The sequence below is a fragment of the Equus asinus genome, chromosome 15 (genome assembly GCF_041296235.1).
Source record: "Equus asinus isolate D_3611 breed Donkey chromosome 15, EquAss-T2T_v2, whole genome shotgun sequence".
Taxonomy (NCBI): Eukaryota; Metazoa; Chordata; class Mammalia; order Perissodactyla; family Equidae; genus Equus; species Equus asinus.
In genome coordinates this window covers 28789249-28815748 of record NC_091804.1, presented here as the reverse complement: position 1 = coordinate 28815748, position 26500 = coordinate 28789249, and the positions used below count along the sequence as shown (strand labels likewise).

At 49.1% G+C, this 26500-nt stretch overlaps 1 protein-coding gene across 8 annotated transcripts; it reads right to left on the bottom strand.

The window, feature by feature from the left end:
- Positions 1-1823: 1823 nt before the first annotated feature.
- Positions 1824-26122, bottom strand: MANBAL (mannosidase beta like). 8 transcript variants are annotated; one of them, XR_011494635.1, is made up of 4 exons: positions 26069-26118; positions 16571-16779; positions 8551-8785; positions 1824-3019 (listed from the first exon to the last, which is right to left on the bottom strand). XR_011494635.1 is itself a non-coding variant. In XM_070485901.1 (3 exons), exons 2-3 carry the CDS (start codon positions 16718-16720, stop codon positions 2912-2914), a joined length of 258 nt encoding a protein of 85 aa, XP_070342002.1. In that variant the 5' UTR covers positions 16721-16779; positions 26069-26122; the 3' UTR covers positions 1824-2911. The 8 variants fall into 8 exon arrangements, 3 of the variants coding, with proteins under 3 accessions (XP_070342002.1, XP_044604141.1, XP_070342003.1); XR_006513882.2 differs by having other exon boundaries at positions 8561-8785; XR_006513880.2 differs by lacking the exon at positions 26069-26118 and adding an exon at positions 25615-26021 and having other exon boundaries at positions 8561-8785.
- Between the last annotated feature and the right edge of the window lie 378 nt (positions 26123-26500).

Here is a 26500-nt window from a genome sequence, read left to right as displayed (position 1 = left end):
CAATATCTAGGTGAGATAATGGGGGCTGGACCATGGTACTAGAGGGAAGTAATGAGATGGGTCTTATTCTGGATTTTGAAGGTTGAGTCACAAAGAACCATTTAAGGTCAAAAATGGAGAGTCACAGAAAGGGGGGGGGGAATCAAGGATGACTCCAAGGGTTTGGGCCTGAACTGGAAGAATTAAGGTACTCTTTAGGGTGGGGAAGACCACAAAAAGGTCAGACTTGGGGCTGCTGGTGAGACAAGGACTTTGCTTTGAAACACCGTTTTTATCCAAATGGAGATGCTGAGCCGGAAGTCAGGTGTATGAGTCTGCAGCTTAGGAGAAGGGTCTGGGGGAGTCGTTTGGGAAACAACAGAGAGGTGGGATTTAAAGCTGTGAGCCTGGAGGAGATCTCTGAGGCAGCACAAGCAGAGGCGAAAGGACAGAGGACTGAGACCTGGGCCCCTCTGATGAGGAGGAATGAGTGATGGAGGAAGCAGGTGAGGGCGGGGTCCTGCAAGCCAAGTGTGCCAAGTGCTGCAGGCTCTGTCCACAATAAGTGTGGAACGAGGGGCTGGTGGAGGGGAGGACGACCCCTCTTGCTTTCCAGGGGCGTTCTCTGGCAAACAGTCTCTATGGGAGCCAATCTAAGGGAGTCGGACCTGCTGAGGCGGCCCTGCGCCTGTGAGCCAGAAGCTGTCTCCTTCCAGGAAGGTGGAACGGGTCTGCTCTGGAGGCGCAGCCTCTACTCTCTCAGCATAATTTCCCTCAGCTCTCAACTCCAGCTGGGCCTCTAAGACTCAGCTCAGTTACCTCCCTTCTGCCAGGTGGCTATGCTGACCCCCCAAGACTGAGCTGGGTGACCCTCCAACCAGCTCCCACAGCACCCACTGCTCCCTGCTGGAGAACTCCCCATACCAAGCCTGCTTACATGTCTCAGCCTCCCAACAGGCTAGGCACACCCTGGGTTTCTGGGAAGCTTCCTTATTTCTGCATCCCCAATGCCTAGTGTGGTGCAAGGCATCTAAGAGACTCCCGTAAATGCTTGTCAACAAACACTCAGAAGTCCCTTCTGCTGGTGTCTGGCCACGCCTGGCCCTCCTATGCAGAAGCTCCAGCCCCTAGACTTCTTGGGAAACCTAAGGCGCTGGGGGATGCCGCCCCACCCTTGGCAGCTCAGAAGGGACCCTCACAGCACTTGGCCTACTGACTCTCACTGACTGTGTGTTAGATGCCAAGGAAAAGGTCATGGACGTGGGCCCAAGTCCGAGTCCTGGCATTCTCAAGTAGTCAGGACTGCAGTCTCCCGTGTCTAAAATGGAAATGATACACGCTTATCCTTGAAGTCACTCCTCATCAGTTGTGACAACATTTGGGAAAGTGTTTGGCAAACTGTAAACCAGCCAGGCAAATCGGAGGCACGTTGAGGCTTTTCCTTGGCAGCTGATCCTGGGCACATGACTGGGCCTGTATGACCCATCCCACGCCACGTGAGGCCTTCTCCTTGGTTCTTCTCAAGCCACTGAGGACAAGCAGCATCTTCCTCAGACAACAGGAACTGGGGAATGAGTGGGGTCTGGCCCAGCGGAAACTCTAACACACATATGGACGTGCACAGTGTTTCCAGTGACGAAGGGCCACACGAAGCAGTTGGCTGGACCCTTCCTGAAACTTGTCCCAGAATGGGCTCGGCTGCGGAACTGCTCTGACCAGAGCTGCCCCGACTCTGGCCATCCTTGGCCCCACTGTCCCGCTTTTCTGGGGGCGAGCCCTCTCCTCCCCTCAGGGCAGGGACCCAGGCTGCCCCTTTCCCTAGGCAGCAGGCAACACACAGGAGGTTCAGCATGCAGGGTAGTTTATTGATATTTGCTTCCCCAAATAACCTTTTCTCACCAGTGAAGGTTGAAAGAATGGGGGTGGGGAGGCAGGGAGGGCATACAGATGAAAGCCAAAAGGCACATCTTGAATGTGCTGGGATGGGTTCAAAACAGGTTGGTCTGAGACTGACAAGCCCCCGTTTCAGAGGCTCGGAAAGCTTGGGCCTGGGGCCGGCCTCGTGGCCGAGTGGTCAAGTGTGCACCTTCCGCTTCGGCGGCCCAGGGTTTCGCCAGTTCAGATCCTGGGCACGGACATGGCACTGCTCATCAAGCCATGCTGAGGTGGCGTCCCACATGCCACAACTAGAAGGACCCACAACTAAAAATATACAACTGTGTACTGCAGGGATTTGGGGAGAAAAAGGAAAAAATAAAATCATTAAAAAAAAAAGAAAGTTTGAGCTCAAAAACGTGCACTCATTCAGCCAAATCCCGTCCATCTGCTGGAGAACAGGACGCTACCCCCGTGCGGGTCTTCTGCTGGTCTTCTTCTGAGGCCGGGCATCTTTCAGACCTGGCTGTTGCACCAGTGAGACCACGAACACTGCAGTGGTCCTGGCGTCTTGAACTAAACACACAGGGGAGGCCTGACCTGGCTCCATCGGCACAGGCAGAGACAAAGGTGACTGGTTAGCAGGAGCTCCCCAGTTCACAGATCGGGGGAGAGGGCGGTGCTTGTCAGTATTAGATAATGACTCTAAAATGTAGTGTAAACCCACAAGGTGGGTGACTAAAGGCTGGACACAACGATTAAGTAAGAAAGCGTAACTCTGTGAGCTGACTCGACTTCTGAACAGACTTCTAAGACCATCTCTGCTCACAGGGTGTGTGCTCCCCTTGGCTCTAAACTGTCACAGAAACAGAAGGAAGAGGAAGTGGTGGTCTGCCCAGATGGGGCCTGGGGACTGTCATGACTGTCCAGATTGCTGTGGTCAGAGGGCACCCCAGCCAGACCCTGAGCCCAGGGTGGAGCGAGGGAGCGGGACGCCAGGTCCCAGGAGGGCTGCCCGAGGCCCTCGCCCACCTGCCCGGCTCTGCAGGCTCCTCGTCTACCGCTTCTTCTTGGCCTCCTTCTTGGGCCTCTTGTTGGCGGAGGGAGCAGCAGCCTTGGGCTTCCTCGTCACCTCTGCACTTCTGGGCTCCAACGGTTCTGCCTCCTGTGTGGTGATAGAAAGAAGAGTCCTACTTAGACCAACTAAGCCAACCCTGGCAAAATGAGAGCATGTCTGACAGGACTTTGCACACTGAAGCAAGCCTCAGAAATACAAGGGATGGAAACCACGATTGCCAGGACTCAGAATCCACACGTCTGCAGGACCGCCCCCGGGAGCAGGGCAGTTCTCAGTGAAGAATGAGGGAGGAGGCCCGAGGGGAGGAGGCAGTCTTTGGAGTCTCACAGGCCTGGCTGGAATCCAAGTTCCTCCAAGTGACCTTGTAAGCAACTCACTTCCCCTTTCTGTGTCTTAGTTTACCCACCTGAGAAGTGGAAATAGTGATGCACACCTTGGAGGGCTGATGTAAGGAGGCAAAAACGCATGGAAAGCACCCAGTGAATGCGGCTGCACCCAGGGGCTGGCTGATCACCCTGCAGAGACTAGGGAGAATTTGGGTGAGGAGCAGCTGCGGGGCAGGCGTCCTGGCTTGCTCTCCTTCTGGCCCTGCTGTTCTCCTCCTCTCGTTCAACCCACAGAATGCCAGGGCTGGGAGCAGGGAGCATGCCAGCCGGCAGGTGGGCAGCCACCACACTGTGTTCCGTGGGGCCTGGCAATGGTGCCCTGTGGGGGAGGGCAGAGGGCAGCCTCAGGGCAGAACTCCAGACCCTCCCTACAACTGGGGCAGCTCTGACTTTTATCTGTCGTGTAGATTGTGATTTGTTCCCTGAAAGATTTGGTTTAAACAAAGGGTCTGCTGCTAAAAAAGCTTCAAAACCGCAGATCTAGTCTGGCCTTCACTGTGCTGATAAAGAAAATGGGCTCTGGGGAGGGGACTCGGCCTGCCCCGGCCACAAAGGCTCAGGTCAGAGAAGAATCAGATGTGGACTCAGTCCTATGGAGTACTGCCTCCTCCCAGGTGGTAAACCACACTGGGCCTGGCCAGGCAGGACATTAGCAAGGCCTGCCTGGCCCAGAGAACACCAACCACAGCCCCCGGGCCTCGTCCGGCTCACAGGTAGACTTCATTTGACCTGTACTGTTTATTTTTAAGAATTTGAGCCAATTGGGAGAATTCTCATTCAATCTGGATTCCTAACTTTTCTTGAAAACTTTAAACATCCGGTGACACTGGCCCCGAATCCCCTCATGGAAGACATGGGCTGAGCAGTGACTGCCCCTTCATTCAGGTGCCCACGACCCCCACAGCCCCGCCACCCCCAGCACCAGAGTAAGGAAATGTTTCTCGCTTTCTGTGTTCTTTTATTAAAAATGAGAAAACAAAAAGCAGACTAAGAATACTAGGAGGGAGCACACTTTTTCTAGAAGCGAAAACTATTTCATGTTTAGTTGGCCTACTCCCAGCTTCCAGCTTGCTTTCCTCTAGCCCTCCCTGCTCCTGTCGGCCCCTGGCCCAAGCCTCCAGCCTCGTCAGACAGAAGAGGCAGGACTGCGGTTGGAAGGGCTGCTCCCCACCTAAGGCCCAGTCCAGAGCTCCGTCAGCTCCCTCTTATCACCAGCACTGTCTGCTCTCCACCCTGCCAGCCCGCCAGCCTCAATAGCAGATATAAAGGCCCAGCGCAGTCCCAGGCACCCATGGGTGATCTTCCCAAGACAATGAGCCCTCCACACCCTGGCCAGGTCTCTGCTCTGGACTCCCCCCAGCCTGTCCCCTGTGCTGATACTGTTTATGTAACTTAGCAAAAAAGAAAAAAAAGTTAGCCCACTAGAAAAACAAACAAAACAAAACCTCCGAGGAGCCAGTGTGTCAAGTGCACAGTCTGCCGGCTGCAGAGCCCAGCGGGAAGGCTACTGTTTAAGGCAAGCCCCACAGGGCACAATGCCTTTGGGGACCCTGGGAGCTGGAAACTGCCCCCAATGCAGTACCTGTGAGGCCAGTGGAAAGCAGTCAGGACTGAGTGCCCTGGGCAAACAGGCCCTGACATGGTTCATGCACGGGAAACCTGCTGAGGCCTGCCAGGGTCTCCAGGGATGGAGCCCCCTGAGCTCAAAGCTGGCTGCCTCCTCCGGTTTCAGTGGGGGCTGGTTCAGAATCCAAAGAGATGGTGATACCCAGCTGCCATCTCCAGGGCTTCCCTCTCTCTATAGACCCTCTCCCGGATGCCTTATCCTTTCTGGCATCTCCCAGACCTCTCTCCTGATCCAGCTGTCCGTCAAATGACTGGGACAGGCACCTCCCAGGCACATGCAACTCAACCAAGCAGACCAAACAGGGCCCCTTCTCCAGCAGGCCTGCCTACCCACCAACAGGCAGAGCAACCAGAGTCCCACTGACCCCACCCACCATCTCCCTCCTCTCCATCCTCCAATCAGTCACCAAGTCCTATTGATTCAACATCCTCTTTTTTTTTCTTAAGATTAGCCCTGAGCTAACATCTGTTGCCAATCTTTTTTTTCCTTCTTCTCCCCAAAGCCCCCCAGTACACAGTTGTATATTTCGGTTGTGAGTGCCTCTGGTTGTAACATGTGGGATACTGCCTCAGCGTGGCTTGATGAGTGGTGCCAGGTCCACGCCCAGGATCTGAACCAGCGAAACCCCGGGCCGCTGAAGCGGAGGGCGTGAACTTAACCACTCAGCCACGGGGCTGGCCCCCATCCTCTACCTCTTGACTCAGCCACTCTCATTAGGATCAAAGTCCCCACTTCAGTCCCCCCACTGCCAACTGCCCTCTCCGCTCCCTACGCCATTCCTCATACACCTGCCAAAGGCATTTTTCTAAAATGCAAATTCTCCCACCTTCAACCTTCCAATGGCTTTCCAGCACCCATAGCCTCATGTCCCACCCCTAGGATGGCATCTAAGGAGGCCACCTCTCCAGCCTCCTCTGGGCTTTTTTCCACCCCCACACTGGGTCAGGCCCCAGAGCTTCCCCTAGTCACCCTTTATAAGAGGAGCACCCTGCTTTCCTTGCCTACCCAGCAAACCCCTCCTCATGGTTTGGCCCAGTCAAGAACACACTCCTACTCACTGTCTAGCCTCCTCTGCTTCTCACCTCCAGCAGGGTATATCCCCTCCTCCACCCCGACTCCTCAGGTCCCCAGGAACCTTATAATGCCACTATTATTCTACCATAGTTACATGTTCTCATGTAGGTCTCCCCTACTAGCCTGTGAGCTCCTTGGAATAGCTTCAACTGTTGCTGAATGAATGAATGAATGAATGAATGAACAGGCAAAATCTCCTATAATCATGGGAACTTCACTGTTATTTATTAGCATGAAAATACATCAGTTAAGACCAGGCCACCCTTTTTCCATGGGCACAAAGGACACGGGGAGATTTTAAACCCAATATACATACCATAAAGTACGGCTAGACATAGCTACCAACAATAATAATAATAATAACAACAATAAAAACAACAGCCATGACAGCAGCTAATATTACTTACAACATGCCAGGCCCTATGCTACATGGTCTGCACATATCTTGGCTTCACAAAGTGCCACAATGAGCCCCACTTTCTAGATGAAAGAAGAGCCTCAGAGAGGTTATGCAACTTGCCTAAGGGCCCGACTGGCGAGCAACAGCAACAGAGCCAGGAACGGAACCTCCGCTCTTAACGGTTATCTGGGATCTCTCCGTTTCCTAGGACCTTAGGGCTAAAGGAAACCAAGAATCCAAGTTAACTGTGACATCTACTTTCTCTCTAGTCAGCAGCCCCTGGAACCACAGGCGACGACAGAACGACAAGAACAGCTTGTTCTAGATCCGCCGAGGGGTCATTCAGAACCCCGTTTGTGACTACAGTTCCTACAGGAGTCAGGAAAGTGGGTTAGTGCTCCTCGACTCACGCTTTATTTTTTACAGTCGAAAGCGGCTCTCTGTGGGTGTGTGTACATATTACAGTCATCGAGTCATCTGAATGTATTATCTGTCTCCTCACCCCAGACCTCCTTTCTTCCTCATCTCAGTTTCTGGCATCGTCACCCACCCAGTTACCCAAGCTAGAAACCCCAAGTCATTTCTGAGTTCCTGCCATTCCCTCATGCCCCCTCATCCAATCGGTCCCCAGGGCCTGTCCATTCTACTTTTCAAAGGGCTCTCGACTCCACCGGGTTCCCTCTGGACACACACTCCTGTGCTGGTTCAGACCCCACTGTCTCCTGCCTACCCCTCTCATTGTCCCAGCCTCCCACACGGTTTCATCACCATTGGCTACATTGTCTTCAGTCTGTTCTCCTGAAACAACAGCCTTGACCATGTCTGTTTTCTGCCTTAAACATGTTGCTGGTTCCCTTGCTGTATAAGACAAATTCCAAGAGTCCCGTGCGGCCTCCTGGGCCATTCCACCCCAGCCTTGGCCCTCTCCTGGCGTGCCCCCTCATGCAGCCCACTCTCTGTCACTCTGGGCTACTGGCCAGCTGCTATCACCCAGATCCTCATTCCCTTTCACGCTCTGCACAGGTGCTCAGCATTTAACACCTCTCTATCTGCACCCAGTGTCTGCAGGTTCTGTGCTGGGCACCACGGGGCAATGAAGAGAATACATACTTAGTGCTGTGCGCTATGTGGGTGCTTCATAAACATCAGTTCACTAAGCCTCCCATCACCCTGATGAGCCAGACACAGTGAGCCCCATTTTATAGGCGAGGAAACTGAGGCTCACTGAGACTCGGTGACTGGCCCAATGGGCACAGCCGCCTTCCCCCTAAGCTGCCAGGAAGCAAAAGGCAGCTTCAGATGATTCAGATGCTGGAGTCCTAGCCACACAGAGCTGTAGCTCCAAATTCCCAGCTGACAAGAATAACTCTGAATGAGGGCTGGCTCGGTGGTGTCGTGGTTAAATTCGTACTCTGTTTTGGTGGCCTAGGGTTCACAGGTTCGGATCCCGGGCAAAGACCTAGCACTGCTCATCAAGTCACACTGTGGTAGCATCCCACATAAAATAGAGGAAGACTGGCAACAGACGTTAGCTCAGCGCCAATCTTCCTCAAGCGAAAAAAGGAAGACTGGCAACAGATGTTAGCTCAGGGCCAATCTTCCTCACACACACAGAGAAAAAAGAATAACTCTGAATGAATGGCTGACTTTTAATTTCTCCTCAAATGCATGTTGCCAGTACAAGCCAGGCAGACGGCAGACTCCAAACACTACAGCCCCATCTCTAAATCTGGGAAGACCTCTCCTTCTCAGAAGCAGGTTTTAAGTTTCCTCAGCAATCACACCGTTGGGAGAAAAAGAAAACCTCCCCGCCAGGTGGTTCCTGGGTCTGCGGAGGCATCCTCTGCAGACACAGGCCTCATCAATAAGGAAGCAGCTCCACAGCCGCATGAGGCCAGCAAACTGCTGCTGTTCACCAGATTCAAACAATCGAATCTGTGCCACAATGCACCCAATCCCTTTCAGCAGGGAAAGCACAGAGAATTTTACAATTTCCACTGCACAGTGCAGTGTGGATTCGGTCCGATAAATCAGGACAACATGTCATTCAACACAGACTGAAACCGTTCTTTCCCCTGAAATGGTCCAGGGAAAGAAAACCACTGCACTGAGCTCACGTGGCCTCACGCACCTCGCCTCACCTGATCCTCAGGAGCTCCGTGGGTCGGGCATGAACGCCCTCCTTACAGCTCAGGACACGGGCTCAGGGAGATTAGGGCGGCTGGCCCTCAGACCAGGCGCACCTAGTGCTGAAGCTCCTGCTCGCCCTGCTGTGCACTCTTGCCTGAGGCCCTGGGCAGAGTCGGGGCTGAGAAGACCTTGCAGCGATGGAAGCAACACCGGCCTCGAGCAGAGGATAGGACCACCTGAAAGAGGGAGCAGGAAGGCCAGCCATGTGGGCTCAACAAGGCGAAGAGAGACACCGAGTCCAGGACTCGCCTGGCAGGCGAGGAGAACTGTGATTAGAACAGCCCCAGAGGGGCTGGCCCTGTGGCCAAGCGGTTAAGTTCGTGCGCTCCGCTGGAAGCGGCCCATTGTTTCGTTGGCTCGAATCCTGGGCGCAGACATGGCACCGCTCATCCAGCCACGCTGAGGCAGCATCCCACATGCCACAACTAGAAGGACCCACAACTAAGAATATACAACTATGTACCAGGGGGCTTTGAGGAGAAAAAGGAAAAAAATAAAATCTTTAAAAAAAAAAAAACAGCCCCAGAGTTCATTCCAGGCACAATTCAGCCCGACTGCAGGTCCTTCCCACTGGCTGGTCCTGGGTCCTTGTGTGTCCAGCCGTCTGTCGAGACGCTGTTCATACCTTCCCCCTGCCCACCACACAGCCATCTCTCAGAGGCGGCTCGTTAAGCAAAAAAGACCCTGCTGCCCAATTCAACTGCAAACTCCCCCCAGGTCTAAAAAATACAGCACAGAACCGCAAAGTTGGTGCTGCAGCCTGTCTCCCGAAGTGATGAGAACGGGTATACACTTGCCCGAGTCAATTATTTACTATGGGAGCCTTCACTGGCAAGTGAGGCCGAGTTTAAAATCAAGACCCTCATGGAAAATTTTCCAACAGGGTCTTGAACTTCCAGGCCACCGGCCAGGGGTCCCCAGGAAGGCTCCCTCCTCGTCAGGGCTCCAAACACTGTAGGGCTTTCTGGCTGACAGTGGTGAAGTCTACGTGGCATCACACTGAAAGCCCGCACTCTTGCCACCAGTTCTGGCGAGTTCTCCACTGGATCACAATGCCGGGCATCAGCTATCTTCGTCCGCCCAGTACCCCCTTTCCATTTGGTTCTGGGGAGACTTTCAGTCACTGTGGTCACAGGAGAGGCCAGTTAAATGTGGCCTGGCAGAAATGGTGCCCTTCAGCCATTCCCATCTTTGGGGCAAGGTATGAGGATGTGGCCAAGCAGAGGCCTTCCATGAGTGTGAAAGTGAGCACAGGCAGAAATGGCTTCTCTTGCTTATAAATCATGAGCGGTAAGGATGCAGACAGGGTCTGCTGCAGCCATCTTCCTGACACATGGCAAGGGCCTAAGAATGAAGTCAAGAGTCACAGGAGGTGTTGGCCCCATGGCCGAGTGGTTAAGTTTGCGCACTCTGCTGCAGGAGGCCCAGTGTTTCGTTGGTTCGAATCCTGGGCGTGGACATGGCACTGCTCATCAAACCACGCTGAGGCAGCGTCCCACATGCCACAACTAGAAGGACCCACAACAAAGAATACACAACTATGTACCGGGGGGCTTTGGGGAGAAAAAGGAAAAAAAATAAAATCTTTAAAAAAAAAAAAAGGGTCACAGGAAAGCCAGGAAGGAAAGAGACAGACAGAGCCCTGAACCCAGCCTCTGAACCCAGCTCTGCCTTGAAATTCCCAGTTCTAAGAACCAACACAGTTTCTTTCTGGGGAAACTGGTGGAGCTGAGTTTCTGAACTTTCAACAGAAAGAGTCCCCATTAATACAAGAAGAGATGGTGGCAATCCACAATGACAGGGCAATGGAAGTGAAGATACCTGCCTAGGGGCTGGCGGCTGGCTGGGGAGATGTGACATAGCACATGAGGAGATCAGAACAGTCGGCATTCCAACTACGGGAGAGTTGATGATTAATCCCCAGAGGAACTGTCACTATCTGCTCCGTGAGTCGCTGAACTAAAAGTCAACACCCACTTGCTGAGGGTGGACTGGATCAACACTCTGTGTAGACACTGACCCCAGAGAGGCCTGGGAGTCAGCTCAGGCAGACTTGGGAAGGGGGAGAGGGGCTCCCCACCTTTACTTCCTTGTTACCCATTCCCTGAACTCCTGGAATTTGGCTCCCACCTCATTAAACTATTGCACTCCACTTTGAGAAAAACTATAGACTATCTTTCCAGAAAATGTGCCTGAGCATAAACACATCACATTTTTGTACACAATTTCAGGGACTTCTGGAGCCTATCGAGGGACCCCCTAGGGATCCAGGAACTCCCTATTAAGAACTTAGTTCTACTGAAACCAAACTGCAGGCGAGCAGCCTGAACACGGCGTCAGCGTCAAACTGAGCAGCTTTTCTTCAGTCGCTCAGTTGCCCTCACGGCCCTGTCTCGGTGAGGACTGGGTTTCACATGTGCGCTCCTTGAACTACTCGGTGGTTTTCAGGGAGACCACAGTCTCCTGGTCCTCTGCCCCGTCTCCTGAGAGAGCGAGAGGAATGGAGACCTCAGCTTTGTCTGCACAGCACTCATACTCCTTCGGGAACAGATGTTCCCCGCTACCCCTAGAAGTCAACCCACAGAACTCTCCCCACCCCCACACTGGCCATGGCGGTCCCAAGCTGGGTCAACTACAGTTCCTTCCCTGGGGATTTTGGAACTGAGACCAAGCAGGAAGGCAGTCTCTGGACACTGCAGCTGAAAGATATAAACTTTAGGAACTGTTAGTGGCCATGTTTCATCTTACCACAGAGACAGTGAGCAGAGGAAGCAGGGCCTCAGTAAGAGAAGTGAAAGGAGACAGCAGGGGAGGCAGAGGGGAGGCAGATGGCAAGTGATGGGGGTCTCACCCCTTCCAGGGGCCCAGCTACATCCCTGTTCTGGGACAGCACCTGCATCTTTTCCATAGATCTACATTGCACAGAAGCTACTTCAAGCAGGTTAAGCATGTCTCAAGTTCAGGCCTTTCCTGAATCTTAATTTCCCTTGAAAAGTTCTGCAACTCATTCTTAGGGTTTCAAGAAACTATGCTATGAGGGTAAAATAATTCCAAGGTCTCTATGCCCCACTTCTCACTGGCTCTCCCTCTCCCACCTGGAAGTCTTGCTATTATTCCAAACTTACGACATGTAGAACTGAGTATCTCCTGTCCTCCCAAAATTGGTTTGTGCTTCGGGGAAATGGTCTAAGGACTAGACCAGTGGCTGCATAACAGAATCACCCGGGCACTTGAAGAAAATACTGATCGAAGGCTTCAGAGAACAACTGAATCAGAGTCTCCATGGGTGCAGCCCAGGCCTTTGAAAATTCTCCAGGTGGATGCAGCCAGATGAAGAAACTTGGACCAGCCCAAGGATGGGCAATTTGGGCTACCACCACCTCCTAGCTCCTTGCTCATAGCAGACATCACTAATCAATTTCTTTACTCTGGAGCCTAGCAGCAGCCCAGAATCCTGTTCACCATGGCCACCATACAATCAATCAGACTTGGCCAGAGATGAAATGTATCTGCATCCTGGACTAGACAGAAATGGTGTAAGGATCTATCTTCTTAAATTTTAGACTCCAGCCTACAAGAAAACGCTTGGATTAAGTGTGGCCCAGGCCTTGATCAGGCTCAAACAAATGTTTGTTTTCTCAGGTCTTAGTTTAATGAGCTATCAATGAGAAAACGGTCTCATTTGGTTTAGGATTCTCGGGGCTTTGGTTTTGATTTTACGAATTGGTTCTTGCTCCTACTATGAAAAGGAAGGGGGTGGGGTGGGAAGCATTTGTATGTGTTCCTTTTTTCTTCCCTGATTGCCCCCAAAAGAGCTTTCAAATAATCTGCTAAGTATTGAAGTACTGAAGCCATAAACTAGTTGCAAAAAATCGGCTTACTCTAACAACAGGAAAGACATTCTTTTGCCTTTCAAAGGCTTTCCCATCATCTGGAGCCAAAAATATTATCTTCTGACCCAAAAAGCCACTAATAAACCTTGTTTCTATAGGCCAAGAGAGAGGGATGATTTTGCCCTAAGCAAAACAGCAAAGAGAGCTATTGTTCTCTGGGTCCCCCCACCTCCTGCCGCCACTTCCAGGTACCTCCCTCCTGCCCTTGGGCTGCCTGCAGTCCCCACAGGCTGTCCCCATTCCCACCAGCTCCCTTCCTCCCTAAGAGCCGAGCCCCAAGTTAAACCCCCTTCTCTTCCCCTCCCCATTCAATTCCAAATCCCATCTAGCTGCTGGGCACAACCTCGAAGCACAGCCCTAACACTCACCCCTCTCTGGAAGACTGTTTATGCACAGAATACTGTGTGTCCTTTCCGTCTACTGAGGAGTGTGGGGGTAAGAAAAGGCTGCCTCATGGGCCACCCAGAGGAAAGCGAGCAGCAGAATCCCTGAATCCCTGCATAATTGGGGGCCGTTTGCTGGCGTGAGGCACCAATAAAAAGTTAAATTAATGGTACTGTATTTATTTTTTGCTACTGATTCATTGAAAAACTAAAAACAAAAAGCTCAAACAGTAAGGTTCAGTTATGAACTTCACTTGAGTGAGCCTTATTCCCCTAAACTACAAGATAAATTAAAATGAGATGTTACGTACTACATTTATATTTTAAAAGATGAGGTTTTTGTCCCAAATTAACATCTAAACGGTAGCCACAGTGAGAGAGGAGGGATGAATGAAGGCAGACTGAGGACCCTTTGCCAACTCTCTGCCTCAGAAGACCTCAACCCACTGAGCCACTAAAAACCTCAAAGAGATCAGCACAGCGCACCCCTCCGCTGAAAGCATGCTAAACTAACCAGGCCTCTGTGGCCAGCCTTGAAGGGGTGAGACCCAACAGGAGGCGCGCAGCAGCGCTCGGCAAGGTTACACACCTCTGACTCTACATCTCTGCCTACAGCACAGGAACATTCATCGCCTCTCTCCCTCGGGACTCTGAGCAGGCTTCATCAGTGGCCAACGACAATACAAATGTTTGTTATTTATAATACCCAATAGCATGCCATGTCTGAGGACAGAGCCCCAGAGCACAGGGATTACGTTTTTAGAGTGTGATACAATTGTGGGTGGAAAAACTCCAATCGTGACCTCCTTCTCAAAATGCCAGAACAAGAAATGGAGATAGACAGAACAATCCAGAGGCCACGAACCTGTCCATGTTCCCCAAAGTTTTCCCCGCCCTCCCGGCTGATCCTCCCTGCCTGGTCCCCGGTCCAGGCCCTTTTCTCGTCTCCATATTCTCTCCTTAGGAGAGCTCATCCTCTCCCACGCCTTCAATTACCCAAATATTGATCAACGCTCAGCCCAGACCCTCCTCCTGAGACAGACCTGTAGATCCCACCACTTACTTGACAGAACCACGTGGACATCTTAAAGGTACCTGTTGAAAACTGAACTTAGTACGCTCCTTTCCCTACCCCCACCCCAAGCCTGCTCCTTCACCAAGGTTCTTCGTGGCATCAGTAAATTCCATCAACCTCCCAGCTACACAACCAGGACGTCTGGGGCATAGTCATTTCCAAGATACATGGATCTCCAGAATATACTGTATACTGTTAACTGAAAAAGAAAGATGTGAAACTGTGTTTACTAGTATGCTATCTTTTGTGTATCAAATGAGGAATGTAATAAATACATATATCACACACACACATGCATTTGCGCATGTTTTCAAAAAGAAACAAAGGAAGGATAAATCAAAATAACAAAAATGGTTGCCCATGGAGGGAGGAAGGGAAAAGGGTGGAAGATACTGAGATTAAAGGAAACTTCTGTGATTGCATCTTTTTACATAGTTTTGACTTTGGGAAATGTCTATAAATGTTTTACATAATTTTTAAATTAAATCAAAAAGGAAAAAAAATTCCTAAAAATTAAAAACAAATCAGCAAGTTAACTTAACTGTCTGTCATGGTGGGAGGATACCTATATGAAGGAAAGAATTCCTAGACACAGTCCTCTGACCATATGTCCCTACTGGGACATATCTGTAGGCCAAAAAAGAACAACAAAGAAATATTAAATTTCATTCTGAGTCTTATTGTTAGTAGTGAAAAACAATGTAAGTTATTCTAAAACCATAGTAAGTATATTGTAGGTGTGCAGAATATTAAAAATAAAATATTAAAAAACCTGCTATCCTTAGAAAAGCCAGCTTGCAAGCTCGGCCCTTAGCTGGCATCTGGAAAATTGGGTTGGCTGGTTCCCAGAATTCCTAGAACAGATAAGAGTGGCTCACTGTGCCGAAACTGTTTGTGGAAACAGTATGTTTTATGCCGAATAACCTGCTTTCCTTTTGGAAGTCTGGAATTTTGGTCTAGGCTAGGCAGAGTGCTTATGTGACCTGTCCCCAATAAAAACCCTAGGCAGGGCCGGCCCAGTGGTGCAGCGGTTAAGTTCGCACATTGTGCTTCTCGGCGGCCCTGGGTTGGCCAGTTCGGATCCCGGGTGTGGACATGGCACCGCTTGGCATGCCATGCTGTGGTAGGCGTCCCACATATAAAGTAGAGGAAAATGGGCATGGATGTTAGCTCAGGGCCAACCTTCCTCAGCAAAAAGAGGAGGATTGGCAGTAATTAGCTCACAGCTAATCTTCCATTAAAAAAAAAAAAAATCCTAGGCAACGAGTCACTCTAGTGGGCTTCCCTCGTAGACAATATGTCACACAATTTGATGGGGCTCCCAGTGAGACCATTTGAGCATTAAAAAAAGCTAAAATTAATTAAAACATATCAAATATATAAAAACATATGTCCACAATGATATGAAAATCAAAGCTTCATTGGTCAAGATTGGAGGTTGCTAGAGCTCAAACTCACTGAAAATTAATAAATAAAGGGAAAGAACCACAAGCATTTATCTTGCCTTTTCCGTATGAAGATCATTCTTCAGAGTAACCATACAGGTGATAAGGAAAAGGTCTTTAGTGAAGAATTCCAGCTAATAAATGCTGAAGAACATAATGAATCTAAGAAATGATCACCAGTGGAGGCTCAAACCATTTTAGTGAAAGATCGATAGGGATTTTATAAGAGAGGGATCAGCTAACCACCTGAACCCACCGATCAATCCTAGAATCTCTGAATGTGTGACAACCAGACACCACGCACCTGTTGATGACACACAACAGGAAGTACACAGCACCAGCTACAAGGTGTTCCCCCAAACAACCTGATGGCAATTGAATCAAGCCTCCAGATCAAACTTCCTGTTGATAGGAAATATGGGGAACAGAGAAATATGTTAAATGACACCACAGAGACGCAATCAGCCAAATCCTGGAAATGGATATCGTACATGACAATGACCTGCTTTCTCCAAAAAATCAGTGTCATGAGAAAAGGGGGTGGTGGTGGTGGAGGGAGGGTGTATAGCAATAGAGTAAGAGTCAAACAATAAAAAGGCCAATTTGATCATGTCACTCTCTTCCTTAAAACCCTCTGGGCCCTGCCCACCCCTCTGGCTGCTCCTGTCATTGTGTCCTCTCGGCTCTGGCCACAGTCACCTTCATTCAGTTCCTTGAACTAGCCTGTACCTATTCTTTGGGTCCTTGCACATGAAGTTCCCTCTCCCTGGGAGAGGGGGAAGAGCCTGGCCCCTGCCCCAGAGTAAGACCAAGTCCTCCCTCTCGTTACACACCTCTGAGTGCCCTGTTCTCCTCACAGAAACGTGTGAGGATTAGTTTCCTATCTGCCCTTCCCCTAAGGACGAGAAGCTCCTGAGGGCAGACACCACATCCTTCAGCAGAGTCCGACAAGCAGTAGGCACTAAATAAAAACATGCTTAATGCATATGTAAACTAAGTATTGATCACGTGGCTCAATACCACCAGGAGGGAATTTGGGGACATGCTCTATCAGTAAAGCCCAGCATAGTCCCTGCGGATCGTCATGGCTGTTCATGGCTGTGGTAACTATTTTTAGTACCTAGAACCGAGCCTGAGGAGCTGAGGCTCACAGGGAAGGACTCACCGCCTCATGGGACTTGGGAAGGGGTACGATGATGGCCAGCACACAGATGAGCTGGAAGATGGCCCCCAGGAAGAGTCCATACCGTAGCAGGTTCTCCAAGAAAGTGGGCTCGGGCACCTCGGGAGGTGAGAAGTCCAGGTCGGAGGCCATGGCCCCAGCTGCCTGCTGCCTGAGGTCTCCTCTGACTCACCACTCTCCAGAGCCGATTTCTAAATGCAAAGGGTAAGTGTCATGTCTCTACAACTGACTTTTAAATGGTTCTGCTTGTGCGCACACACACACACACGCACACACACATACACACAAGAACATATAAAGCAATCGTGGTGAAATGCCAACAATTCTTGAATCTAAGTGGAGGCTATATGGATAGTCATTGGACGATTCTTTCAACTTTTCCGTATGTTTCAAATTTTTCCAAATATAAAAGTTACAGAAAATAAGTAAGTAAATGCAAAAACTTCAACAAAAATCTCAAATCAACATACACTTACTGAAGGCCTGCTATGTTTCAGGTTTTGTTTATTTGTTCATCCAGTCATTCACTCAACAATACTTATTGAACACCAAGCACTGAAAAGTGAGCAAAACAGATATAACCCTGCTTTCTTGGGGCCTACATCTTAGGACAGGGACCAACAAAGGACACACCCAGATGTGTTATGACAGCTAATGTTAACTGTTTTGAAAAAACTTAAGAAGGGCATCATTTTATTTTGTATAGTGTGAGAGGGAGGGCCTCTCTGAAGAAGAGACAGGAACAAAGTGGCAGAGATATGAAGTGTGAGAGTGAGCCATTGGGACATCTCAGAGAAGCATACTCGAGCCAGAGAGAAAGGCAGTGCAGAGGCCCTGGGGCTGGGAAATGAGTCCAAAATGGCCAAAGAGGAGTGCTGAGGAGGGAGAGAGGAAAGAGATAAGATCAGAGGCGTGGGGGCAGACCTTGCAGGACCTAGACACTTCCAATTTGATTGAGTAAAATGTGAAGCCACAGAAGGGCTCTGAGCAGAGAAGTAACATTATCTGAGTCACATTTTAAGTGTGTGTGTTGGGGGGCGGGGAGCAGAGTGAACACAGGGAGACCAGTCAGGAGGCGACTGCCAATTACCCAGATTAGAGATGCTGGGGACACGGACGACGGGGGCAGTGGTGGCCAGTGGTGGAAGGTCCGGCCTCAGCCCACCTCTAGCCTCTCCTTGCAACAGAACCCCCCACTCCTAATACCCTGGTTGAGATAAAAGAAGTGCCTGTAGTTCTCCAAGAGCACTAGGCTTTCAAAATTCTTGGCCTCTACCCAAGCTGTGTACTCTGCCAAGAATGCCCTTTCCCACTTTGACTGCTTCGCAAAGCTCCCACTCCACCTCCAAGGCTGAGCTCAAGTGTCACCTCTCCAGCATGCCCTCCCACTCTAGGATGACTGAACTGCTCCCCCTCTACCACAACACCCACAAATGGCTTCCTTCTGCCCACCCCAATGAGAAAGGGGCAAACTTACTTTGGAACCAGGCCTATCTGACTCCAAAACCCTTTGTGTTTTCAGAGATCTGTGCCATAATGCAATTTTCTGCTAAACCTAAGCTGCCAACATGGTGGCCACAAGCCACACGTGTTTAGTGAGAGTTGAAATACAGCTAGTCCAAACTAACATGGCTGTTAAGTTAAATACACACTCAATTTAGAAGACAGTATGAACATAAGAATGTAAAATATCTCATTAATGTTTTTATACTGATTACATGCTGAAATGATACAGTGAGTTACATAAATTATATTATTCATTTCACCTGACCTTAAAGAAGAACAAAGTTGGAGGATTCACTTTCTGATTTCAAAACTTCCTACAAAGCTATAGTAATCAAAATAGTGTGACACTGGCATAAGGATAGAGACCAATGGACTGGAGAGCCCAGAGATAAACTCTCACATATATATAGTCAATTGATTTTCAAATAATGGTGCCAAGATTATTCGATGGGGAAGGACAGTCTTTTCAACAAATGGTGCTGGAAAAACTGGATATCCACAAGCAAATAATGAAGCTGGACCCTTACCTTAGAGCATATACAAAAATTAACTAAAAAACGAATCAAAGATCTAAACTCAAGAGCCAAAACTATAAAACTCATAGAAGAAAATCTTTATGACATCGGATTCGGCAAAGATTTCTTGGATGTGACGCCAAAAGAACAGGCGATAAAAGAAAAAGTAAACTGGACTTTCTCAGAATTAAAAACGTTTGCGCATCAAAGGACACTACCGAAAGAATGAAAAGACAAACTGGAAAACAATTTGGTGGTTTCTCAAAAAGTTAAACATAGAATTACCACACGATCCAGCAATTCTACTCCTAGGTACACACCCAAAAGAACTGAAAGCAGGCACTCAGATACCCGTACACCAACGTACACAGCTGCGCTACTCAAAACAGCAGAAGATGGAAACAACCAAGAGTCAGGAGACGAACGGATAACAAAATGTGGCATATACACACAAAGGAATATTATTCAGCTATTAAAAGGAACAAAGTCTGACACATGCTACAACATGGAAGAACCTTGAAAACATGCTAAGTGAAGTGAGCCAGATACAAAAGGGCAATATTGTATGATCCCACTTATATGAGGTACGCAGAATAGGCAAATTCATAAAGAAAAAACTAGAATACAGGTTACCAGGGGCTGGGGGAGGGGGAATGGAGAGCTATTGTTTAATGGGTACAGAGTTTCAATCTGGGGTAATGAAAAAGTTCTGGAAACAGATAGTGGGGATGGTTATACAACACTGAATGTCACTGACTTTACAGACTTAAAAATAATTAAAATGGTAAATTTTATGTTATGTATTATATTTCACCAAAATAAAAAACATGACTTTATCGCTTTCCTTTTCCTTTTAAAATGTGACTACTGGAAAATTTAAAATTACACACATGACCCGTATTGTACCCCTGTAGCCTGGGCTGAAGGGACGGCCCGAGACCTTCCTCCACTTTGGCTCTGTGCCTCTGGCTTTGCGACATTTTTCCAACATGGAGGAGGAGTGACTGAAGGATAAGAAAAACGCCCCTCTGGGTGAACAGAGTGGGACTGATGCAAACGCAGACGTCTCCCTTTCAGCCTGGTCCTGGAGGAAGATCACGTGCCTGTGCCAGCAGGGTGGCCACTTGTCATGTCACATCTGTCTTCTTTGGGAATGGCCTTCAAAGCCTGAGGCCCATTTTTTAAAAATCCACAGAGCTGGCAGATCTTCCTCCTCCCAAGAAGGATCTGACTTCTGGAAAGAGCCCAACATCATCTGGATTCAAGCGTGGTGAATCAGGTGGGGCCTCCAGCTCAGGAATACCATTTTTGGTCAAACACAAGGTATACTGCTCAGCCACCAGGCAGACTGTTTGGGGTGGCTCGTAAACCGGCCCTGAAGTGAATTCCAAGGCGGCTGCAACAACAGCTTCACGAACCGCTTCACGGGAGGAAACAGACAGCCGCGACAGGACACCACCGTGTCACCACGGCGTAAGAAAGCTTTCATTTCTTCACAGTTGCACCTCATAAATGCACATTTTAAAAAACGCCCTTGGCCCCAAGCTTTATGCCTAAGGCTGTAACAAGCCTACTGGGCTTATCAACACTTACATTTATTAGTGTTACTAACAGCAACATTGTTATGAACATTCATAGTACAACAGGAAGATGGGGCCAGGCGTCAGGAATTGGAGCGCAAACCCTGACTCTATGAGCAAGGAGCTACCCTTTGGGCCGACCTCTTGACCTCCTGGAGATCTGATGTTCTCAAGAGCCAAACAACAGTATCTGTACAAAGCTTTCATGCATTTAGGCTTTTTAAAAAAATGGCAATTAGGCAATATATAACAAGAGCCATAAAAGTGATTATATCCTTCGAATGAATAACTTACTTCCTAGAATTTACAGGAAGGAAACAATTCAAAAGAAGAAAAAAGCTTCAGATACAAAAAAGTTCATGGCAGTGCTATTCATAATCCTGAAAAACAGGAAGCAACTAAAGTGTCCAAGAGTAAAGAAGCAGGCAACCAACGACAGTGCACCCTGGCAGGCTCCCCCTTCACTAAAATGACAAAGGCAAACGCGTATCAGGTCAGCAAAAGTCTTCACCAAACAATATTAATTGAACCATGAAAACAAGTATTTAAAGACTGTGACTGCAGACACACATAAACTGGGATTTCACTGACTAAAGATCAAAAGAGGCCACAGGAAAATGGAAAGAGCTGCTGTGAAAGCGAAGCGGTGTTAAGTTTTAATTTTTTGGAATATTATTGAAACAATGAATACAATTTAAAAGAAAACTCCATGCCCTTTCTACTTCCTTCACGAGACTTTTATAGAGCCTAATGAAGCACTGTCCAATAGAACTTTCTGCAGTGATGGAAATGTTCTATATTTGTGCTCTCCAATATGGTAGCTACCAGCCACATGTGGCTATTGACCCCTTCAATGTGGCGACTGAGGAACTGAATTTTTTAATTTTATTTAACTTTAATTAATTTAAATATAGACAGTCACATGTGGCTAGAGGACTCCCATATTGGGCAGCACAGGTGTAACAGGGGCTGGTTATAAAAAAGTTCTGGAAAACAACATGCTCTACAAATACTGCACATGCCGTAGAACTCCTGTCTTTTCTCTGCACTCCCGTGCTTTACTTCCAGCCTGCCTGCAGTATTTCTGGGTTTCCTTTTCCTGATAACAGAAGTCACAAGAGTCCTACTCATCCTTCAGCTCTCAACTAGGAGGCGCTTACTCCTCAGACTCCACAGGACAGGCTTTGTTCCCCTCCCCCCCCCCAACCCCCAGCCACTGTCGCAGTAGTAGCAGTGAGCAAACCACTTGCCAGATGTGCACAGCACCACCACTGTGGGAGGCGGGGATTACTAAGGAGGATGAGGAAACCGAGGCTGGGAGAGGCTATGTGTAATCCCCCTACCCAGGGATTACTCGGCTGAGAAGTGGCAGTCAGGATTCAAACTGGCCGGGAGGAGTCGAGCTCTTCCTCACTAGCTCAGTGGTGTCCCAACTGCAGGCTGTGAGCCATGGGAACTGCTAAAGAGTCTGCAACCTGCACCTTTTCTTCTTAAATTTATTAGCTTTATTATTCTTACTTATCAGCCAGCACTTTATACAATTAAATAAATGACAACAGAAAAGATCACTAGTAAGGGTCGGTGTTGTGTCCAGAAGCTTTTTTTCATTTATATCCTTCTACACCCCAATGTGTATGTTCTGGGTCAAAACTCAGAATGTATTTCTTACTGTTTGCGAAATACTACACTGGCGTCCAAAGTTTTCTTACTTGCTGACCAGTAAGCTCCTGGACAGCAGGGGCCCTGAGTCCCTCCTGAGTTTGCTCCAGGGTCTGACTCAAATATTTGGTAAATGATGAAGCCTCTGCCTCTGTTTCCCACCTTTAAGGCAAGGGCAAACGCCTCAACCAGCTGCCTCATTTCACGGTGAGGATGAGGAGCTGAGAGGCGTGGGGCTCCCGCGGGCCTCCAGTGAGTCAGGGCCTGGGGACCTTCCTGCAAGGTCTCCAGCCCTCTGGTGCTCCAGACTTGCTCAAGAGCAGAGGTTTTTACACCCTTGGGAAATCTCATATCTCTAAGAATGTAATTAAAAAGCACATACCCATTTGTTACCAAACATTGCAAATAATTTCAGGAGATTACTGGACCCCTTGGGGCTCATCCCTGAATGCCAGACACCAGTGGTCTGAGACATTCATTTACTGGACACAATTATTGAGCAACTACTGTGTGCCGGGTACACATATAACGTAATGTCAGGGGTGAGTATTACGAGAAAACATCAAAAGGAAGGAGGAGGGGGCTATTTTCTATGAGGTGGTCAGGCTAGGACCTCTCTGAGAAGGTGACATTTCAACAGAGGCAGGAAGAAAGTGAAGGAACAAGTCACTTAAGTATCTGTCAGAGTGCCCTAGGATGGAGGAACAGCAAGGGAGAAGGTCCTGAGGCAGGAATGAGCTTCGTGGTCGAGGAGAACGGGAGAGTGGGCAAGCTGTGTAGGGCTAGGAGGCCACTGGAAGGACTTTGGCTTCTCCTGTGAGTAGGTTTTTAGGAAAGAAATGACATAGTCTGACCACTTTAAGATGGTCCCTCCAGCTGCTGTGTTGAGAACAGACTGCAAGGGGACAAGTGTGGAAAGAAGGAGCCCAGTCAGGAGGCTGTAACGGTGAGAGACAGGCCTGCACCAGCGTGGTAGCAAGGGGTGGTAAATGCTCAGGTTATAGATGTATTTTGAAGAGAGGGCCAACAGGATTGCTGAGGTAAGATCTGAAAGAGAGAAGTTAAAAATAATCCCTGAAGGTGAAATTATTCTGTGTGACACTGTAATGGTGAATGCAAGACAGTAAGCACTTGTCAAAACCCACAGCACTTTACAGCATAAAAAGCAAACTTCAATGTAGGCAAATGTTTAAACAAATCATTTAAGAGGTGACGGTATCCCAGGATGGAATGCAGAATGTGACATTCTGAATTTAAATGTAACACAAATATATTAAGCACCTTCACTGAAGGAGCAGGGCCAAATCAGGTGCTGACCTCGTAACTTTGGAAAAGAGTGGAGTGTCTAAGACTAGAGGCAAAAGGAACTGTCCATGTGCACTATACCCTAGTGGATAAAACTGCTTCCCACAGGGCAGAGGGTAACAACTCTGAAACCACTATGCGGGTACACCAGAATGAACAATTAAATAAATGGACGGTAGATAGTGGGAGCTAGGTTTGTCACAGTTGGAGTGGGAGCTTACAGACAAGCCAGAGGAGGAGGTTAGAATGACCCATGTGGAATGGATGAGAGTTGCAGACAGCAGTACCAACTCATGTTTAGCTTAATATAGACACAAGTGGCTACAGACAGAAATATTTCTAGATCTGTGTACATATACAGTTTAGCACACACATATATATCTCCTGCTCTGTCCATGGAGAGTTTGGAAGTAAGGGCATCCCAGTCGCAACGCGCACACTAACACCCAGATCTTGGGCTCTAACACCATCCTCCAGGAAAAGGAGCCAGGGCTGCCTGCAGAAATGGTTAATTCTAGGACTGAGGCAGGAAATGTACAAGATGAGCCTGGAGCAGGAAGTAAAAAACTGCTCAAAAAACATAACAACACAATGACTGGGGTATGTCAAGGGATACAGGAGCCAACTGAAAGAGCTCCCGATGGGCAAAGCTGGAACAATTTGAGCAATTAAAAATAAAGCAGTGGGCTCGGCCCCATGGCCGAGTGGTTAAGTTCGCACACTCTGCTTTGGCGTCCCAGGGCCTTGCTGGTTCGGATGCTGGGTGCGGACATGGCACCGCTCATCAGGCCACGCTGAGGCGGCGTCCCACATGCCACAACTAGAAGGACCCACAGCTAAAAATACACAACTATGTACCGGGGGCGCTTCGGGGAGAAAAAGGAAAAAGAAAATCTTTAAATAAATAAATAAATAATAATATAGTACTGGATTATAACTCAAAGTATGAAAATAAATATCCATGAGTCCATACTGATATAAATGATGGATAAGTAAATAAAGAAATGGAGGTGAACAGACAAATTTCCCATGGAGAAGAACTCCAAGTAATTTATGTAGATAATCTGCCCTTAAGCATGAAGCATAACCCCACGCTCCTCAAGTGTGGGCTGTACACAATGACTTTCTTCCAGGAGTACAGCCTGGAAAAGGGAGGGAAAGGGAGTAACCTTACAGTGCAAAAACCTGACTGCCTCAAGCTCGCGATGCAGGCTAACATCAACAGTGGCAGCTCACATTCACAGCATGTACCTACCTCTGGGGTGATGTGATGACAAGGGCACTTTACCTCTGTGGTCCTCCTCCCCAAAACCCACAACTCCAGTCTAACCACAAGAAAAACATCAGACAAGTCCCAACCGAGAGTCATTTTACAAAATATCTGACCAGTAATACTCAAAACTGTCAAGTTTATCTAAAACAAGGAAAGTCTGAGAAACTATCACAGACCAGAGGAGGCCACAGAGAAACGACTACTAAATGTAATGGGGGATCCTAGCACAGAAAAAGGACACTGGGGGAAAAACGGATCGAATCTGAATAAAGCATGGACTTTAGTTAATAACTTATCACTATCAGTTCATTAATTATGAAAAAAGTACTATACTAACGTACAATGTTAATAATAGGGGAAATCGGATGTGGGGCATATAGGAACTCACTGTAGTATCTTTGCAACAATTTTTAAATCTAAAACTTTTCTAAAGTAAAAAGTTTATTTTAAAAAAGCCAACATTTCAAAATAAGTAACTCCTGAGACATGTATAGCTCCCCAGACTTGACAAATAGAAAGTACATCTTCAGGGGCTGGTTCAGTTGCCTAGGGGTTAAGTTCACACACTTGGGCTTCAGTAGCCCTGGGGTTCCTGTTCTGACCCCAGGTGTGGACCCACACACCACTCAACAAGCCATGCTGTGGCAGCAGCCCACATACAAAATGGAGGAAGACTGGCACAGATGCTGGCTCAGGGACAATCTCCTTCAAGCAAAAAGTGGGACAGTGGCAAGAGATGTTAGCTCAGGGCCAATCTTCCTCACCAAAAAAAAAAGTATACCTTCTCTAAGACTGAAAAATCCAGATTCCAAGTATGCTGGTAAGGAATTCTTGGCTTCTAATTATGCAATTTTAAAGTTCTGTTCTGAGAATTCAACTGAAACGGACTAGGGAACAGAAAACCAGCGTCAGGAGTTACTCACTGTCTTACAGCAATGGGCTGGATACCCAATTCCCAAGAGCTGCTCAAAACTGTGTTAAGAGTTTGTCCTAAGGAAGGCCAACCGATCTCCCAGAACAGAAGCACAACTGGCAGCCAGTGGGCTGAAACTGGTGTGCAGATGTCCTGCAAAGGATAGTTATTATGTCCGAATTTGTCGCCACCATTTAAGAAGTGTGAGATTTCATATATTCACTTCCCGCTTCACTTAAGGAGAATGATCCAACCAACACGCACTGTGCACCTACTTAGGAGTTTGCATCACCATCTCACTCCGGCCTCAGATCAAGCCTCTGCGCCCATTTTACAGACTGGGAAACTGAGAACCAGCGCGGCAACCAGAGGGTGCGCGGGGTTACCGGGCAACACGGCGCACGCTCAGGCCTGGACCCCCGGCCGCCTGACTCCGGAGCGCCGGCTCCTCCGAGGCTCCACCCGCGGGAGGAAGGGCCAGGTCGCGGCCGGGAGGCGCCGGGCGGCAGCAGGCGCGGCCTCCGCCTCCCCGGGGCGCCAGGTCCCCTCCGCAAGCAACTTCCTGACGAGCGCCGGGGAGGTACTCGTGCCGCGCGCGGAGCACGCCCAGACCCGCCGAGCAGCGCCGCCGGGGACCGCCGGGGACCGGCCACCTCCCCGCTCCCGCCGCCTCCGCGGCTCCGCCCCGGCCCGAAGCCCCAGCCCGGCCGCCCGCGCGGCCGCCCTCACCTCCCGCGCCGCCGCGCCGCTCCCCCGGAAGTGGTTCCCCGTGAACCCGGATCCCGGAAGTGACGTACCCGAGCCACCAGCGAGGTGGCCTCCGCCCGCGTTGCCAGGGTGGCTGTTCGTGGCTTTGTCCGGCTTTTGTCCCCGGCGTGTGATTGAGCTGAACGGAGAGGCTTGGGGAAGCGAGATCCTGACGTTCTCGAGGCTCCAAGCCCCTGTATCGCTCAGACCATTTCCGCAAACGCTTATAGACGTTTCTAGAAGCCTTCATTCTTTGTCAGGAGCGTACAATGCAGAGGGAGACAAACAAGCACAGTCTTATAATTCAGACAGAGGCAAATTATTCGAATTGGTTCAGAACATTCTGCGAGTACCTGCTCTGAGCCTGTGTCGCTCTTGGGCGTACCGTGCTGAACCGGACAGCTGGGGTCTCTG

Bases quoted from the DNA above. Each gene is read 5' to 3' on its own strand.
- MANBAL (XM_070485901.1), bottom strand. From the start codon at position 16,720: ATGGCCTCCGACCTGGACTTCTCACCTCCCGAGGTGCCCGAGCCCACT. The intron at 3,020-16,570 runs GTGAGTCCTTCC...ATCACCACACAG, and splicing joins TTCCCAAGTCCCATGAGGCG to GAGGCAGAACCGTTGGAGCC.